At 33.9% G+C, this 20,463-nt stretch overlaps 1 protein-coding gene across 1 annotated transcript in view; it reads right to left on the bottom strand.

Annotated features, from left to right (window-relative positions):
- Window positions 1-20,463, bottom strand: part of NEGR1 (neuronal growth regulator 1) — an 829,063-nt gene that overhangs the window by 485,510 nt on the left and 323,090 nt on the right. The window contains exon 2 of the mRNA XM_032426096.1: window positions 593-825. Coding sequence (XP_032281987.1) covers window positions 593-825 — 233 coding nt within the window. The remainder of the gene's footprint in view (window positions 1-592; window positions 826-20,463) is intronic.

The raw sequence follows: 20,463 nt of genomic DNA, 5'->3' as shown, positions 1-20,463 counted from the left end.
TGATGATTCTCTTTGTACTTGGAGATTGTAAGTTAGCTAGAATGATTTATAATCTACCAAAAATAAATCAAAGTATAAAGCATTGTGTACCATATTTTTCCAATTACTCCATATTGAAATAAAGTAATTCTAGAAGGCTGTTTCTTTCCATTGTGACTTGAATCAAAGTAAGCAGAATTTGGATTGAGCAGAGTGTTGAAGTCAGGAGGATTACTTTTAAAGAGTTACTATAGATATTTCAAAAAGTTCTAATATTTTAATGTATCCATCATGGGTTATCAAACAATTTTAATGTATCAATCATGGGTTTTCAAAGATGTATTGAAGGGGTGACTCAAAGGAAGATACTAAGTGAAGCATACACAAAAAAATCATAATGTGGTGTTAACGGATAATTTTTGATCTTGGTAAGTGGGGATTTATATGTCTATAATAGCCGTTGCACTTAATGGAATCTAGGAACATAAATCCCTGAAGACAATGACTACGCATCTTTCAACATTGTCAGTTACTCCTGAGTCATTTTGATATCTAAATATTGAACATTGTTAAATATAGTCCTTCACAATATAGGAGTTATAGAAATGCATACCTTGCACAGTTAGATGCACCTGCATTGTTCTTGGTGTATGTTGAGTCTGAACAGAACACGTGTATGGGCCATCGTCCGTCACATCTACATTCTGTATCTGGAGGCTGTAGTCCCTTTTATTCAATGTTGAAATTGAAACTCGAGGATCCACTGACCACTTATCACCTCCCGCAAAAATAATACTTGACCGGTTCAGCCAGGCACCCTTTGAAGCTCCATCTTCCAAATAACACCTACAAATTACCAGAGACAGACACTATTAATCAAAATGAAAATGAAAGACAATATTATCTTTGTTCTGAGTACATTTCCATATGCTGAATTATAGCGCTGCACCAAATGCAAACATCAGACATAAATGCAGAAAATATGAACATATGAACACACTGGTACATCTTCCATTCCTGATGCAAATGTGAAACAATGCCTGCATACAGTTTTGTTTTGTTTTAAATGTGTGTGTGTGTTTTAACTCGAAGCCAGTCAAAAATCCTTTTTTGTTCTGTCTGGATGACCAGTAAATTTCAATAAAGCTAAATTCCTTCAAATAATAATTTCAACATTAAAACATTTTTTCTTTGAAATTATAAGAAGTAGAAAAGGTCCACAAGTTAGCCTGTTTTTTTTCTGGGTTTTTTTGATGTTTAATTAATGCTTTTATTAATAAAAGCATTATGCTTTTATTAATAAATAAATAATATATTTTTAATTTTTATTAATAAATAAACAACACACTGCATCAGGTCCAGAAAACCAAATACAGGTTGGTAGAATTATTACTCATATAGGATGGATGTCCAAACATCTAATTCTACCTTGGAATGCACCAAATATACAGTCTTTTCCTCCAGAACTCTTTGATGTGCAAAGGTATGTCATGGATTTGAAGAAAGACAACATTTGTAGAGATCTGAAAGAATGGGAGATCTCCTAGGGTGGAAAAGATAACGTCCCTGACCTACCACCAACATGCAGGTTATGGCAGTCCTCTGGCCAATTAATGCATGTTCTTTTGTTTTGTTTAAATAGTTTTATCAACTTTAAAACACTTTAGATTCATAGAAAATTTGAGAAAATATTACATGGTTCCCATATATCTTCTCACCAAATTGCCCACATTATTAAACATCATATATTAGTACATTATGATACATTTACCACAATTAGTAAATAAATACTGATACATTATTAATGAAGGGGGGGAAATTGGAGGGGGAGACAAACCATGAGAGACTATGGACTCTGAGAAACAGAGCTCTAGGGGGGAGGTGGGTGGGGGGATGGGTTAGCCTGGTGATGGGTATAAAAGAGGGCACATATTGAATGGAGCACTGGGTGTTATACGCAAACAATGAATCATGGAACACTACATCAAAAACTAATGATGTAATGTATGGTGATATAACATAATAAAATAAAATTTAAAAAAAGCACTTGGTAAAAAATTAAGGAAAAAAAAACTAAAAACTTAAGAAATCTGAATAAACGAGTTAGCCTGTTTTAACCAAATCCAATTCCACTATAATGTACTAGATACTAGATAGAAAGCATAGAATAGTACCATATCGTGTTTATTTTTTAAATTATGCATTTAAAGAGTGGCAAGCCTGTACACTGAAATTATAAAGGGCATTTTACTGATAATATTGCCGTTGCAAGTGAAGAAGACAAGGCTTATATAGTACGTTTAGTAGCAAATACTTGCTGTCTTTTCAATAAGCCTACCAATAGTCTTTCCAGGAAGCATTCATTTATCCAACAAACATTTATGAAGCTTCTACTATTTATGGATTTAAAAATGGTAGTGCCCTTGCTCTCCAAAACTTTTAGTCCAGTAAGGAAGACAATCAAGCAAACCAATCAATACTAGACAGAAAGATTATTTGATTAAATCAGGCACAAGGTACAAAAAAAGAGCTACTTGACTCAGAAGGGGCTTGGGGGCTATAGAATAGGCTTTAAGGAATAGGAAATGTCTTGACTAAAGAGGCAAGGAGTGGGAGACATGACATTTAGACAGAGGGGCCATATGTGAGTAACACCAGAGAAAAGTGTGAGGGAGAAAGCCAAACATTTCAAGGACAAACAAGCATGGAGTATAGGGTGGGAGGGGTGAGAGATGAAATTGGAAAGGTAAACTAAAGCCAGATGATAATAGAAAGGGTGATGACAATTAGTAGATTTTAAGGCCAATTTTGAAGCCATTTATTCGAAGTTGTATTTTATAACAAGATTCAAAAATATAGCTTTGTATCCAAGAGAAGTCAGACATCATGATTTAGAACAGAAGAAGGCTGTGGTCATATGTCAGTGATTTTGCTGAGGCCTGGAATTCTATGTTTCATCTTGAAAATGTTCTGATACAAATTAAAGACTAGTTTTCTTAAATGAGTACAAAGCACAGCTACAGAATGAAAATACACATACATCGAAATAGTTTGACAGCATTTCTACAGAACACCTTGGGGGATTGAACACAGTGTTTGCGATTGCTACAAAATTGCAAACTGAATGCAACAGGGTAGGCTGCTGCCAACTGTATAAAACTAATCAGTGGGTGAAAAAATAAGGAACAAGGTACACTGCAGAATCTAATTTGCAGTCAGCTTCACCATCTACAGAATCCAAACTAGTAAAGTCATAAAGGTCATTGTTAATTGAAAAGCTTTTCCTTATGTAATTAATGAAGAAAATAAAACCCACTCTAATGATATAATTAAACAATTATGGTATATTGTCATTCTTAATGATATGCAGAAAGAAGATAGAGGGGACATATTTCCCATTTCACAAGATCACGTGTCTACTGGTATAGGATAGAACACTGAATCACCACTACTAGGACTCTGGCCATTACAGTGCTTGTATGTAATATATGGGTTCATCAAGTGTTTATTGTGTGACCTCTAAATTCATGGCCTTCACACATTATCCTATCTGGTGCTCATTACAACCCTCTGGTGTATGGATTGCTATGCCCAATTCATCACTAGAAAATAAATGGAATGTTTAGGTTAAATGACTTGCCCAAGCCACACTATTTAGTGAGTGACAAAGTGGAATTCATAATTAAGTCTTATATTTCTATGTTCAGTGTCCTTTCCTCCATAATGTAGATCAAAGACTTTTAAAATAGGTTTCAGAAATGGAAAGATGATCAGAATGTTGCAGAAATTACCGCAAGTAATTTCTTATTTACTAAATGTGACCAACTGTTTAACCTGTCCTATTCTAAAGGAAGCAGAAAATTAATTATTAATGCATGTTTTACCATGAAAATTTGATTTAGAACACTCTGCCGGGCATTCTCCTTTCCCTTCAGGCAGGAACGGCTTTACCTTTATTTGGGGAGGTATCAGGAAGACCACAGATTAACTAGCCTCTAGATACTAGAGCTTTCATAGACCAAATCGGGGTTACAACTCCTGGTCTTAGCATAAGCAATATTCCTCTGTTCTGGTATATTAGGGATCATCAGGGAAGAACAGAATTTAACTTCTTCCCTGTGAAAAATGAACAGGAGCTTTTCATGTCTCCTTGCTTGGATGAGTGTATTTCACAATTGTTATTGGTCCTGATCCAAAGCTTTTCAAGACATACATTAGGAAGACCCTTGAATGAGACTCAACCAAAAAACAAAAACAAAAACAAAATTTTTTCTATTACTTCCTTGGATTTCTGTAGCATTATTCTCAATTACACTATTGAGTTACAATTTAAATAACTCAAATTACCATAATGGAATTTTACAAATTGGGAATAGCAAGATCTAGGAATGGCTTTCTATTCCATAAAATCATAAGATGCTTATATAGAGACATACAGTTTTAAGGTGAACCATGAGATGATTATATCAAATACATGAAAAAGGTCAAACACGCACATAAGTTTCCTTAATCGTAAGGACTACATCTCCTACCTTTCTACTTCCTCTGCGTTCTTCATATCCACCCTAGTTTTGTGTTTTTTTTTTTTTTTTCCTTTACAAGAGAAAGAGATATTGCCTAACATCTATATAATGTATTAAGAAGGAATTCTGGAAGGAAGGAAGATATTCAGGGTATGGCAGAGGAGGGCAGGTGTGTGGGGAGGGGTGAAAGTATGAGAAGTGGTGATAATTTAGTTTTGCACTCTTCAGGCACCAAAAAATATTTTTCTGGGTTTCAGAATTCTAATGCCTAAAAATATAAATATGTTGGAATCCTGGCCCATACAAAGTTCATAATTCAGGAAGGATGATAGAGTATATTCATGAATAGCCATCATGCAGAATAGGAAGTGAAATTATAATAATTAAATTGTTATTATAATTGGATTATTACAATTGCCTCAGAGTTTCTGGTTTCTGCCCCCTTGACATCTATAGCATAGTTTATTTTCTCTACAATAAACAGAGTTTAAGTCAGATCATCAACACGCCTTCCTATTTCATTTCCTATTTCACTCATAAGAAAAATTCTAATCCTGAAAGTGGTCAAAGAGCTTATGTAATCTTCCCTTGATGTCTTTCTGACCTTCCCAGCTGCCACTCTTCTCCAGTTGATTCTGGTCTAGACTGCGGTCCTCTAGCTGTGCTTCCAAGTCCTGCATGCTCTTGCCCTAGGAAGTTTGCATTTGCTGTTTTTTTCTGCCTGGACCTCTCTTCCCCCAGAGATCTGCATAGCTGATTCACTATCTTCCTTTACTGAAGTTCCTAATGTATTAAATAGCAAAAATAACACCACTGCCACACTCCCATGAAATGCATTATCTGTTTAGTTGATGGGTTATTTTCTGTCTCTCCTTGCTAGAAGTAACATTCTGGACCATCCTCTATTTGATCACTTCTGTGTATTCCAGGGGCCCACATATAATTGAAAATAAATATAAATAATAAATATAAATATTTGTTGGATGGATGAATGAAGGCAAAAATTAAGATAGTTTTAGAAGAAGGAATAATATGGTAAAGTAAATCAAAATTTTCCAAAGTGCAACCTCATTGGGAAAGCAAAGTCATGCCCACATTAACATATGATAACATAAAATTAAATGCAAATATCTGTCGTACAAACAGTGACTGATGTATGATACGAGGATGAACTAAGCAATCTGAGACAGTGGGCGGGAACCAAGCTCCGTGAAGAAAGCAAAGTGGTAGGTATGGGGCAGAGGTGAGCTGGGCTCATAACTTCTTGAAATAAGAAAGAACTACATTTGACCCTATACTTTGGGAACCACTTTAAACCATTGAATATTCTGCTGAGTGTGCTAGGCACTTACAATTTGTTAGGCACTTACAATTATTATCCTATTTAATCTTCACATAACCCTATAAAAGTCAGATACTATTATCTTCATTTTAATAATGGAGAAACAAAGGTACTGAGAGTTTGTATCTTGAACGAAGCCAGTTGGTGACAGATTATGTTACACATTCCTAGAGTCAGAAGCAAGGGTGAGGGATTGTACCACTGTAGGATGGAGGAATTAATGAGTGAAGGAGAGTCTGGTGAGGTAAAAATAGATCATTAATGGGGGCAGGATGGAGCAACAATTCTTGGGTCACAAACTCGGATCTTTTTCCCCCTCTGGACTACAAAATGAAACATTTTAACAGTTAGTGATCTTAGGATCTCTTTGAAGTACAAATAATGAAATAATCTGAATAAAAACTGTTCGATAATGAATACATCCTTTAATTGAGTATGGCATGGCTTTTCTTGAAAGTGTTTTTTTTTCTTTTCTTTTCCACTTAAAAAATCTGCTAGACTACCTACTTCATTGGAAGATGAGTGAAGCAGTTCTAAAAATACATTTTTCCCCCAGAAGCTGTGTTAACACCATGCCAAATATCATGACAAATACATAAATTTTAAGTCAATCATCTGGATGTTTTGTAAACATAGTTCCAAACATCTGGTTGCTGGAAAATGTATAGAAAATAACCTGAATACTTAATTTTGTTTCATCGCTGTTAATTATATAAACCCGGGCTTAAGATAGTTAGTGCTTTTCTAATAAGAATGGCATTGATGTTTTTGAACTCTTTCAAGGAGTTCCTTTATAAATGACACTACTGCACACTATTAGGCAGGTCCTGATCTGGAGGGGTATAAAGTCCCATTTGGTGAACCTCTAGTTGATCAAAATGATGTTGGAATAATTCTAACAGACTCTGTAATAATACCTCCTGTGATGATTAAATCTGAAAGGTGGATATCAGAAAATTTGGTGGAAATTAACATATTTTGGGCTATTTATTATTTTTTAAAGTTCTGTTAAGAAAAATAAAAAGCCTATGGCTGCTGAGGATTGACTTTTTTCTTTCATATCTCGAATTCTCTATAACACATTCCAAAAGCATAAGCCTTAGCACCATTACCAGTACTCCACACAGCAGGATTTATTCAGCTTTATGGAAAGAGACCAGCTTTTCATAAGACTTGTTGATGAATGAAAGCTCCTATTAAAGGTACTAATTAATAAAAGAAGAAAAGTGCTATTTCCCTTGGCTTCAAAGCTAAACCATGTGAAAATGATATTCCTGTGAAGGAGCTGGCCAGCTACCTTCACAACTGTCTTTTCATTGTATCACAAAATTCTAAATTTGACAGGAGAGCTTTCAGAAGTGTAAAGAAAAAAATGAAAAATTCACGACCCCATACAATCACCATGCTAATTCCTCATATAAAGAGTTTTGATATCCTGGCTTCCAGGCCAAAATGAAGTAAGGGAAGTAAAGCAGAGATTAAACAAACCAGAGCAAACTCTATCCCCCCTCCTACTTGCCTTTGTTTTTAAGGCACTCTCTTCTTAATGTCTTTGATGATAGTTATTCACTAGATACTATATCACAGATATGGATATGAATAGACATGTGTATACATATATACATATATAATATGTAAATTATATAATACATATTAAGTTTGCTAGATAGTAATATTATATACAACATTAGGTTGATTTAATATTTCCAGATCTCCTTTACTACTACTATAGTAGAAAGTGCTTTGGGGCAAAAACAAATCATATTATCTTTCTATTTTGGCATGTGCACACAGTGTGAGATTTTGCCAAGGGAAATTCACAAAATCAGCAATTTGTCCAATGAGTTTTAGTCATTTAGTGAAGTACTCACCCCTATAGATGATGAGGATTATACTTTTAAATATTTTTAAGAGATATGTAAGTGAAAATGCACTTCTGCAGGTAATGGTTCGGTAATATTGCATGTTATCTATAATAACATATTAATATTACTCCTGCCAGATATTGTTGTAAGCCCACTGTGTACATTTCCTTACAAAGAACTTTTAAAATAGCTACTGTCAAGTACTATCATAATGCCCATTTTGCAAAGGAGAAAGTGAGGTATAGAGAGGGTAAGTAACTTACAGATGACTTCCTTATTCAAATTTGTAATGCGTGGAAAAAACTTTATTATGAAGTAATTTCATTAATCTCCAGGCAATTATTACCTAATTAATATTACCTAAGTAATATTTATAACACATGTACATTTATTTTTAGAATGAAAATTATGTCATGTTGGGCATATTTTACTAATAGTAGCAAAAAAGAAAAACAAAATACCAAATAACATTGATTTCTTATTTTGCAAGAGAAATACATGTCTTTTCTATATATTTCATTCTAGCACTTTTTTTCATTAATACAGCTATATTAAAAATACCTTGGATAAGAGATTGGAATTTATCAGCTACTATCTAATTATAAGACCAAATTCTCAAACTACTTATATATTTTTAATATTGTAAATCAGAGGGGGAAAACCTGAAAATAATATTTTTTGAGTTTTATATAAAACTATACCTAATTCCTAAAAGATGGGAACTTTAGTATGATCAAGTGAGAGTGCAAACTCATACCTTTTAGTGTTATTTTAATGCACTATTTAGATTATTTTAAAGTTTATATTTAAAAACACATTTATAATCCAACATTTTCAATGCCTAGAAAATCATTAACATTTGATTTTGGATTAATCACCAAATTCCAAACATTAACATCAATTATTTTAACTTATAATTAAACCATGCTTTTCTATAATACCACTTTATCTTATTCTTTCCATTGACTCATTTAAGTCAGGCTTCCATGTAAACATATATGTCTGTGTTTTGAAGGGTCAGTGCTAAGAAATGTTTATACATTTAGAGTTCTTCGACATTGTTTGTAAATCACTCAACATATAAATTAACATATTACATAAAATAAGTATGGATAGAGTGAAAAAGAGCCTGTACATTATAACTAAAGAAAATAGGGAAGTCCTTACTGAGGTCTAATTATCATCTTTTAATAATAATAATAAATCCCACTTGCTGAATGATGACTATGGGTTAAGAGGTATAGAAACTGTTTTAATATATGATCTCATCGGGGCGCCTGGGTGGCTCAGTTGTTAAGCATCTGCCTTCGGCTCAGGTCATGATCCCAGGGTCCTGGGATCAAGCCCCGCATCGGGCTCCCTGCTCGGCGGGAAGCCTGCTTCTCCCTCTCCCACTCCCCCTGCTTGTGTTCCCTCTCTCGCTGTGTCTCTCTCTGTCAAATAAATAAAATCTTTAAAAATATATATATATATATGATCTCATCTAAAACTAACAAAAGCATTTTGAGAGGTAGGTAGGTCTTACTATGCCTGCATGAAGAATAGTGAATGCACAAATGCAAGATTTTTTTTTAAAGATTTTATTTATTTATTTGAGAAGAGAGAATGAGAGAGAGAGAGCATGAGAGGGGGGAGGGTCAGAGGGAGAAGCAGACTCCCTGCTGAGCAGGAAGTCCAATGTGGGACTCAATCGCAGGACTCCAGGATCATGACCTGAGCCAAAGGCAGTAGCTTAACTAACTGAGCCACCCAGGTGCACCCAGGATTTTTTTTAAGATTTTATTTATCTACTTGTGTGTGTGAGAGAGAGAGAGAGAGAAAAAGAGAGCAGGGAGAAGGTGTAGAGGGAGAAGGAGACTCCCCGCTGAGCAGGGAGCCCGATGCGGGACTTAATCCAAGGACCCTGGGATCATGACCTGAGCTGAAGGAAGACACAATCAACTGAGTCATCCAGGCACCCCACACAGAATTTTTTAAAAAGATTTATTTATTTATTTGAGAGAGCAAGCATGGACGCACAAGCCGGGAGAGGGGCAGCAGGAGAGGGAGAGAATCTCAAGAAGTCTCCCCACTGAGGATGGAACCTGAGGCCAGGCTCCATCTCAGGACCTGAGATCATGACCTGAGTCGAAACCAAGAGTTGGAAGCTCAACAGACTGAGCCACCCAGGTGCCCACGAAAGCAGGATTTGATGAATGAGGCAGAGAATATAAACAGGAAGAGGTGTTACATATTTGAAAAGTTCCTTTAGGACTAGCTTTGCTCAAATGGCTTTAATCATGAATGAAATTGGAAATTTCTTTGTCTTTTCTACTTTTTTAGTTTTTGAATTCAACTAAACCAGCTTGCTTTCTCCCACATGGACTTGAATGTGAGATATTTGGATCTGGAAGGACTTCAAATTTTCTGTTAACTGGCAGGTGCTCTGAACCGCTGTGGGGAGAATTTGTCTCCAGTACTGTCTCCCCAGCAGCTGCTTCCTGGAGAAGTTGGACTTTCACCTCAGCAGCTATAAAGGGAATGAACACTATATTCAAAATGCATGCAGGAGATGTTTAAAATAGCAGTATCAGAGAGGGAGAATGCAATCAGGCCTAGAGAAGTGACTGAGATAAAACTCTAGGGTCTCAGCAAACCTCTCTATTACATCCTCTTTGGGATGGAGCCAGGTACAGACACCTCATTCTCAAAACAAGAGGAAAAATAAAATGGAATTCTATATTAAAAACAATATCAGCAATTCTACTCCCTTCCATCAACCATCTTTCTGTTTATTTAGAAAGTATTCTATTTGCACATAAATACAGATGATAAAATAAGAAGTATACCAAATGGATATACAGAAAAGTTCTAAACTTATTTCTTTTGTCAAACGAATTAAGTACATGCTTCTTTACAGCATCAGTGAACACACAAATTTAGAAAACAAAAAGAATTGTAAAAATTATTCTTTCTCTCTCTCTCTCTTTCTCTCTGCTTGTGTTGGTCTTTAAACATTCTTCTGGTCACTGTTGGATCTTTCTTCTTGCATTTTTTTCCTAATAAAAATATTCCGAGCACAGATTTTATTTTATGAATAAAGAATGGCTACATAGCACAATTAATTAAAGCCAGCCTTGCAATCATTAACTAAAGTAGCCATTAATCCATATTTATCTGTCCTCTCTTGAGAAAATTGACTAAACCATATTTCAGTATGAGCTATGCCTTAAAATATAAATTAGGAAATGTGCCCCAGAGGGGAAAAAAAAAAAGTAGTTGCTTTTTTTTTCCATCTGCTTCCTGCAAACAAATTTAAACTGATTATATTTCCTCAAAAGATCTTAAAAAGTAGTCTGAAATCTAAGTCTTTGCTAGATCACATGGACAAATTATTCGTCCTTGAGAGGAAGCATAGTGTAGTAATTAATTATAGTTTATGTTGGAGTTCAAATGCCAGCTTTCTTGTGTACTAGCTGTGGAATGTCAAACAAATTAATTTACCTCAATTTTCTCAACTATAAAAGGGGGTTAGTAAAATTACTCATCTGACAATATTGTTATGATGATCATATTAGTTTGTTTAAGGTGTTCAGGATGGAGACAATTATGTGGTAAGTGTGTAAGAGTAACCTTCCTGTGGTTAGCTTTGTTTAAAAACAAAACAAACTACTACCACCATCACCACCAACAAAAAGACCCTGTGATATGAAGCATAAGAGAAAGAAGGGAAAAAGTGGCATTTGTAGAGTCTGGCTTGATACAGCAAAACGTTATTTATCTACGTAGTCACATAATCCCCAAATCACAAAAGGGCGGGATCACAAGAAATAATTTTACAGATAAAGGAGTCAAACCTTAAAGTACTTCTCCTATTTTACCATCTTTGAACTTCCAGAAAGGCTTTTTTTTTCTTTCTACTTCTCCATTTTATAAGCAGAACATACAGAAAAAGAGAGCTTTGATGTTATATATATATTTTAATTATTTTGAGACAGAACACTTATGTTTAGAAACCAGCTCCCTGGTTTACTAGCTATTGTTTTGGGCAAGTAATTCAACCTCTATTAAAGCCTTATTTATTTGCAAAATGGAAACAGTACCACCTGTACTAAGAACTCCAATTTTGCTATAAGATCAAATGAGACTGTGCATGGTAGATAGATTTATAAAGTTATAAAGCAAAATATAACTGTAAATATTTTATAACTATTACACTGTTTTATGAGTTAACTTTCCTCATAACTCTAGAACACAGTTATATGAATCTCTATTTGGAGATTATATGAGCACAATGATGTTCCCAAACTCAGTGAGATGAAAAAAAGGTTACCAACTGGTTTTTTTTTTTGTTTTTATGGTCCATAAAATGATTGTCTATCCTATGTAAACTTTTTCACTTTTTTAAATTGCCATCTAAAATTTTTAACATAATCTGATGTCTTTGCAAAAAATTATAATTTCTGGTTGTCATAAATACGGCTACTTTATAATAAACTTGTTACTTCTCACTTTTAAATGTGTCCAAGGAAATCTAAATAACATAGTGATTTGATATTACTATCATCCATTTAAAAAAATGAATAAGTTCTATTTTAAAAGAAATGCTATATTGTTTCTTTTTATTCTCAAACTCATATTTCCATACTACTTCTGCTATTTAATTTGATCCTAAACCAATTTTTTAAATTTATTTTATTTTATTTTGATACCTTATCTTCTCTGCAATAAAACTGAACATATAAAAAGTGGCTATAAAAAGTTCTTGTGACTGTAAGAATCTAAGTGCAAAAAATATTCTGGATGAATTTATTTTCACAATTGTTAATAGTGTATAATTGATCAAATTATATATATATAATATATAAAAATATACATATTTTTAAACTTCTTTTTTTACTTTACATAGTTAATAATGGATGTCTTAATGAGGTGGATTTATTTAGATATATGAACAAACTTTCTTGTTCAAATGAGCATACTATTTGCGTACTATTTGCTTACATGAAACAGGGTCTAGAATCAATTCTGAGAAACCTTGTTTTCTTAAATAACACTAAAAGAATGGAAAGAGTCCTGTTACCGTGACACCACTCAAAGCCTTAACTCCACTGGAGTGATGTAGATCTGGTATAATTCCTAATGTTCTATTGGTGTATAATTATTAGATCTTTCTGTAGATATGTTGGAAGCAAATTGGGAATTGTGACTTAATTGCTGTGACATGACACTCAAATCCCTTGTGTAGACCTTGTTTGGATCCTGATTCAACAAACCAACTAAACAAGACATTGGTGAACCAACTAGGAAAACTTGGTTATGAACCAGATAAAAGACAATACCAAATAATTACTATTTATTTTTTTAGATGTGATAATGGCATGATGTCCATTTTTTTAAACAGATGTATGCTGAAATAAAGAGGAACAAAATGATACGATGTCTATGATTTGCTTTAAATTAAATCAGCTTCAGCTAAGAAAATAAGAAAAAGGAAAAGAAAACAGATAAAGGCGGTAAAATCTTGATAATCATTGAAGCTGGGTGATGGGTATTTGTTTCTACTCTTGTGTATGCATGAAATCCTCCCCACTTGCATAAAATTTTTTATTAATTTTTCATTTGAAAAATAGAAAATCATCATAAACCCTAAGGATATTTTTACTACAGTTTAAAACTTCTGGTACCTAGAATGTTATATTTTATATCTTTTTTTAAATTTTTTTTTTACTCTTAAGCCATTTAACTCCTTTTTAAAAAAAAAAAAAGCTGTCGGCATACTTGCCTCTAATTTTTCTCCCTTTTAACCTCCAACTTCTGTCTACACAGGGTTAGGGGAAACAGAATTTGTGTGAGAATTATTGAATATTAGTTAAAGATCAGCTGTAGTGTCTCAAGACATTCTTTATAAAGAATATTTGTTTCAAGTATAGTTGCTTTAAAAAGTCTTTTCTCTTCCTTCTGTGTTAATTCTATGTTTAAAATTGCTAGAAATATGTCAAAAACAAAACTTCGCTAAGACAGGCTGTATTATAATTGCCCATGCATGTATCAGTAAACTAAAAATATCCTGTCTCTTAATACTAATAATAATGTCTTAATTTTGGTAAATTCCATAAGCTTGATTAATTTTTTGTTGCTGTTGTTTACTCAATATTTTTAAATATATGTGTTGGTAATCTCTTGGATTTCTTTTCCTTTTGAGAAATCTAAATATACTTAACCTTTTCTCTGTGATCAACTCTTTTGTTATTCTTAAACCTTTGCTGCTGTAAGAGGTATGTGTGTGTTTCAAGTGTGTGTGTGTGTGTGTGTGTGTGTGTATGCGGGGGGGGGGAGAGAGAGAGAGAGAGAGAAAGAGAGAGAGAAAGAGAGAGAAAAGACCTTTGGGGCTAAAATAAATAAGAAATGAAAATGAATATTTATAATTACAAGAATAGTAAATGATGGCAAAATTTGAATATGTAACTAACATATAATTTATATTCATTTCATCTGAACTCTTTCCTAAAGAAAGTACCAGAACCTCCCCAAATATCAATGTATTTCTTGCTTGAGAATCCATCCAGCAGTAGTGTCTAGTGGACAGCTGGACCCGTCATATCTCAGTGCCTGGCTGGCTCAGAAAAGCAAGTACCTCCAAGGGATGTAAAATTCCACTGTGACTTATGCAAAGCTGAAATTTCAGCCATAAATTTTTGGCTGGACCTTTCCTTACTGGATTGTTGCATATTTTCTTATCTCCATGAATAAATCATTTCTCAAGGTCAGAATTCTGTGATTTTGCCATTACTTCCTCAAAACACTCTAAAAAGTAAACCTGGAGAGCAAAGAAGAAAACCACCACTATACTGTTCTCTAAAAACAGGTGACCTGGAATCTGGTGAAATGCTAATGTGGTTTCTCCAAGGATCATTGTGCCTTAAATTTAGAACAACATAGGGTTGAATCACAATTCTTCCTGACATTTACTAGCCTTGGACATTTGGGCACTATTCAATTTTTTTAAACCTTCACATTTGATTCTTTAAAATCGGGATAGTAATACATATTTGAAAGGGCTATTTTATGAGGATTAACTGAAATGTCCCAGGGGACAAGATCTAACACCGAACCTTAGATGTTATTTCTTTGGGAAGTTCTTCCTGACATCTCTATTCCAGCCCTTAGACAAGTTTAATGGAACTCTCTTAAAGCTTGCATTGCCCCCAGCACATTAATTATCTTGCTTTATTAATCCACACTGTAAAACTGCTTGTTTAAACCATTTATTGACCCTGCTAAACTATAAATGACCCTGGCTGACTTATTCATTGTGAGGCGCAGAAATGAGTGCGCTGTCACATAGTGCTTTAAACAACAACAACAAAAATTGTGTGTACGTGTGTTTTGGATACTATGAGAACCTTAAATAAAATACAGTGTGAATGGTGCATAAAAGAGGAGAAATCACAAACTGCCAGAAACAGGAATGGGGTGGGAACAGGTCAGGGAATAAGGTCAGGGCTTAGTACAAGAGGTAGGACCGATGTTCACCTTACTCCTGTTGTATTTTAATTCCTTTGCTCTTGGTTATCCTAAATTGAAACACACACAGAAATCTCTGGATTTCCTCTATGGTTCAAAATAGAATATGTCATTTGGAACAAATGGGCATGCCCACTGTCTACAGGGTTTACTGCTTATCCATTGTACTATAAAAATAAGAGTAATAAAAAATTCTAGCTTTCATGAACTGAAAGTAGAAATGTTATTTGTCTCAGCAAAACAAATGGAAGCCACTCATGGTGATATTTTCTTTCTTAAATTTCTGGAGCATGTGAGAAAAACTCAGGGGCCAGGTTAAATAAAAAGTGGGTGAGAAGTAGTCATAAAGAAACTGTACTTGATAAATGAACAAATATTTTGTCTAAACATTGGAAAACCTTACTCATTTGGTTTTCATTTGATCAGAACAATATGACATTTTTAATTATTATCCTTACAAACACAAAAATAGGTTTTTAAAATTTTATTTGATGATCTACAAACATGTTCTTGGTTAAATATTACTATTATTTATGTCATTTAGTTCAGAGTTCCTAGTTTGGGACAGTAAGTCTTCCACTTCTTAGCAAAAAACAACCATGTCATTCACTGTCCTTAAATTTATCTGTATTTTCTTGCTGAACCTACTAGTAATTGCTTTTAGTATAATTTGTAATTAACATAATATGTATTGGGGGAACATAATTATACATAATAAATATATGGCAATAATAAATTAGAGAAAGAAAAGAATGGACATTGAATGCTTTTTAAAATTAGAAATATAAAATTAAGTGCCCCTTAACATTGTAAGGGTTACTACACTTGAAATTCTTTGTATTTCACATATTTTCATCCTCAAAGACTCTGTTTAACTCTTGAACTGGTTTCTTATGTAAGGAACTCCTTACCTTTTATTCTATGATTCTATGTCTACCTTAGCCATTAATCTCTTACATGAAGCTGTCAAATTTTTTTATGAAAATCGGAGTGTACTGTGCCCACTTTTCTTATCTTTCACACTGCCTTATTTTCAAGCAGCCCAGCAAGTTAGTTAAGCACAAACTGCCTTGTAAAAATCATGTTTGAAATACAGCCACACTCTCCTCAGCTTTTATTCTGTTACCAATATTTCACAATTGTCTTTCCAATCAATACTGAGCACATGGGGCTATTGTTTCCTGGCTTGCTTGTTTCCTGAGCTCCTTAATCTATGACTGTCTTCTGAATCAAAGGGACTTTACATATGTCAGACTGTATGTACACACACATCTTTTTTTCTCTCTCTAATTGGTCTCTAATTATGAACCCTTGAAAGAAGCTATCGTATTTTTCTCTTTGCTTTCTGTAAAGCATCAGTTTATCATATGCATGTTTTCAGGATTTCAAATTAGCACTGAGCAGTTCTTTAAAGCCCTACTTTATTTTTCACGTACTAGTACAGAAGAAAAAAAAAAGATGATTTATAAAATAAATATAGTACTTTATGGAGACCTAATAGATTTTAAAGTGGCATCCTTTGAGTCATAAGTAAATGAATGTATTAATTTTCCTTTGAAACATACATTGGTCCAATAATTAAAGGAAACCATTTCAACAAAGTATACTTTTGATTTTGCCAAACCCCAAATATTCTTACAAATCATGGGAAACATTTGTCTTTCATCTTCAGTAACGGCTGAAAGTCACCACCACCTAACAAATGCTCAGTGACTCTTGTGAAATGAGTTAGTCATCCCAGTTAGCTATTAATGGGCAGACAGCTATAATAAGCAAATCACCAATAGCACTACTAATTCAACTCCACTTTATATTTAAATACAGAAAAAAAGGTGAGTCTCAGATGTACCTTATTTTCTCTATTTGTCTAATCTTATTGGGAAATAACCACACTTCAAAATGAATTCAAGATTGCTATTTTGAGGCAGATCCTGAGTCAATTCCCATTTCAACTCCCTCAACAAATTTTCTTATAAATTCTGTCTATGCAAGGATACGAGAAAATTAAAAGACAAAAAGAATATTTCCTTGCTTTCAATAAGTTTACAATAAAGAATGGAGGATATGCAAAATATTTAAACCATGATAGACGGGATAGAAATACCATAATAGATTCTATAGGCTATAAAGATGTTTTAGAGTAGATAAGGGCTATTCTTGAAAAATACGGAAAGAGATCTTTTTTTTTTTTCTTTTTAGCATATCTTATGAATTGGATAATAAGCTAAGTGATTTCACATATACTATGTTATGTAATTTTCATAATGACCTTCTGAAATACATATTATTATCTCCTGGATATACTGAAAAAATGCAAGCTCCAGAGCTATTAATAATTTTCCCAAGATAGGAGAATCAGAAAATAGCAGTACTTTATTTATTTATTTTTTTTTATTTGACAGAGAGGGAACACAAGCAGGGGGAGTGGGAGAGGGAGAAGCAGGCTTCCCGCAGAGCAAGGAGTTCGATGCGGGGCTCGATCCCAGGACCCCGGGATCATGACCTGAGCCGAAGGCAGACGCTTAACGACTGAGCCACCCAGGCGCCCCAGAAAATAGCAGTACTTTAAATGCTTCCTTTATTCATTTGTCCATCCATCCATACAATTATTACTTTCTCCAAGAAGTTATTGAACTTCTTATTTAATGTTTTCAGTATTGCACGGTTGACTAGGGATACTGAATTGGACATATATGGTCCCAGAAACTCCAGGAATTCCCAGAACAGTAAGGAGACATACAAATAAACAGATCATAAAGATATACTGTGATAGGTAGTATAATGTAGGTAGGTAAAAAGGCTAAAGAGAAGGTAAAAGGGGGAATGCATTAAGTCTTCCTGTGCAGTCTTGTGCTGAAATGAGAATTCTTAAAAGCAGAATATACAGTTAGAAGCTATTATCTTAGCCAGAACTCATGACAGACTAGACTGGTTTGTCAATAGAAAAAAATAAAAGAATATAGATGAGAGAGAGTCATGGTCAAGGGGGAATTGTTAGTCTTTAAAGAGATGAGGGGTTTAGTATAAAACAAGAGTGAATGGGTGACATTATTTTTAATTGTTTGAACTTAGATAATCTGCAAAAATACAAGCACTACTTATATCTAGGGAAATTGGAAAGAGGACTTGGTTTAAGGGTGGAGATAATAACTACTTTCTTTTTAACGTATTGCATTTGAGTCATGGGTAGCATCACCAGGAGAAGGTGGTCAACAAGTGAGTATAAATGCAGTCATTAGGAAAAAGACATATTTAGAAATCATTCATAGTAGAATTAAGTGTGATCATACTATAGGACATTATGAATAAAGAGTCTGAGGGACAGAAATTTGGATATCCTGCATAACCTGCATATGTTGAGGAAAGTAGGAAAAAAAAAACATTTTAACATGAAAGCCAAGAAAAGTTTTAACAAAAAGGGGCATTCTCAAGTGTCTCACACTACAGAGGAGTCAAACAAGGACTGAAAACATGCCATCAACTAGATTATTTCTCAGTGACATTACAGAGAAGCAGTTTGAGTGGAGTGGTGATGGTGGAAGGAAGGAAGCGTTTTAAGAGGTTTATTGGAGAGAATGAGGATCAACAGAAACTACAGTTTCATCAGTGCTCAATCATACTCTTTCTATAAGAGCTAGATATATGAAAAATAAAGCTTTCAGCAGCTTTCTCAATCTTTCTGTTTTTTAAATCTCATTGCATTTAATGTCCCTAAGTATTCATCCTAGCTTACTACTTATATACAACAGGCTTTAATTAGAGATAAAACTGACCAATTGGATCATCTTGTACATCCCTGACCTGTAGTCTTTGAAACTATAAATCACAAATTCCCTATTTGGTCATTGCTGAATTGGCATGCACCATTTAATTGCCAACAATTTTGTTTTAAACACTGTATTCAAAGTCTGTCTCCAGACAATATTTTTGTACTAAAAATATTGATTATAGTCTAATCAATATTTTTGTCCACACAATAATATAATTACTAGATCCTTTATTTCCATCTCATTTAACTTATTTGGATAATTTTAAATGTATGAATTCAGGACAGCATCTGACACCCTTATTACTCACTTAGAACCTTAGAAAATAAAAGTGCTTAGATTGTTTATTTCTTCTCATCATTACATTTTCAATTAGTCTGTGGGGAGGGCTATTTTTTTAAAGATTTATTTATTTATTTGAAAGAGAGAGAGAGAGAGAGTGTGTAAGATGGGGAGGATAAGAGGGAGAGGGAGAGGAAGAGAATCCCAAGCAGACTCTCCACTGGGGCTCAGTCTCACCACCCTGTGAACGTGACCAGAGCTGAAATCAAGAGTTGGATGCCTAATAGACTGAGCCACCCAGGCATTCCTGGAGGGTTGTTTGTAATCTTTAAACTTGTACGTCCCTGTTTCATGTTGATATTAAAAATGGTTACTTTATAGCCAGCTATATTTAGATAGCAAAGACAAATCAAGGAAGAGAGAAATTACTTTAAAGAAAAGGACTTTCACATAAATTGATTTACTGTATACTGATTAACATGGATCCAACTTCTTCTCTATCCTTCTGAAAGACTGTGCACCACAGCTCATAAATTCAAGCTTTGAAAATCTGAATGACAATATTTTAAATTTAGTTGGATATAAACCTAAATAAAATAGAAGACTCTTTAAAAAATCTTGCTGACCTAAGCAATTATCAGGATAATTCACATAGATAATACCTCAGAATTAAATGAACATTAAATTAAGGATGAGGGAAGTGTTGGAATAATTATACTTATTTTCAATAATCCATGCTTTTCTGACTTCCAAAAAGGAAATTGAAGGAATCAAGATCTTAAAAACAAAAATCCATATAAGCACACTGTTGAAAATACGAAGTTCAATAATACAATCAATCCGAATAAAAACTATTGCAGTCTTGTAGCTGTCAAGCACACGTTTTAAGTGATCAAATAATGATTACCATCATTTCATCATTAATGATATACTAAACACTAATCAAATATGCAAAAGTACTTTATAAAATTGCTGTTGTTGCTATATTTTACAGGAAAATGAGATGAATCACAAGGAAATGAATATCCTAAAGCTACAAACTAGAAATAGTTAGAGCTGGGTTTTGAACCGATCCAGCTGAATCCAAATCCCTGGCCCTTTCCACCATATTCTCCAGACTATTACAAAACTATTTTACTCAGATACCACTGAGTAACCCTTTTTTATCCTAGAATGTTACAGAGAATTATGTAAAGGAG

This window comes from Phoca vitulina, unplaced genomic scaffold (assembly GCF_004348235.1).
Source record: "Phoca vitulina isolate PV1807 unplaced genomic scaffold, GSC_HSeal_1.0 scaffold2, whole genome shotgun sequence".
Classification (NCBI taxonomy): Eukaryota; Metazoa; Chordata; class Mammalia; order Carnivora; family Phocidae; genus Phoca; species Phoca vitulina.
The sequence above is the reverse complement of the archived record's forward strand: the minus strand, read 5'-3'. Positions and strand labels throughout refer to the sequence as shown.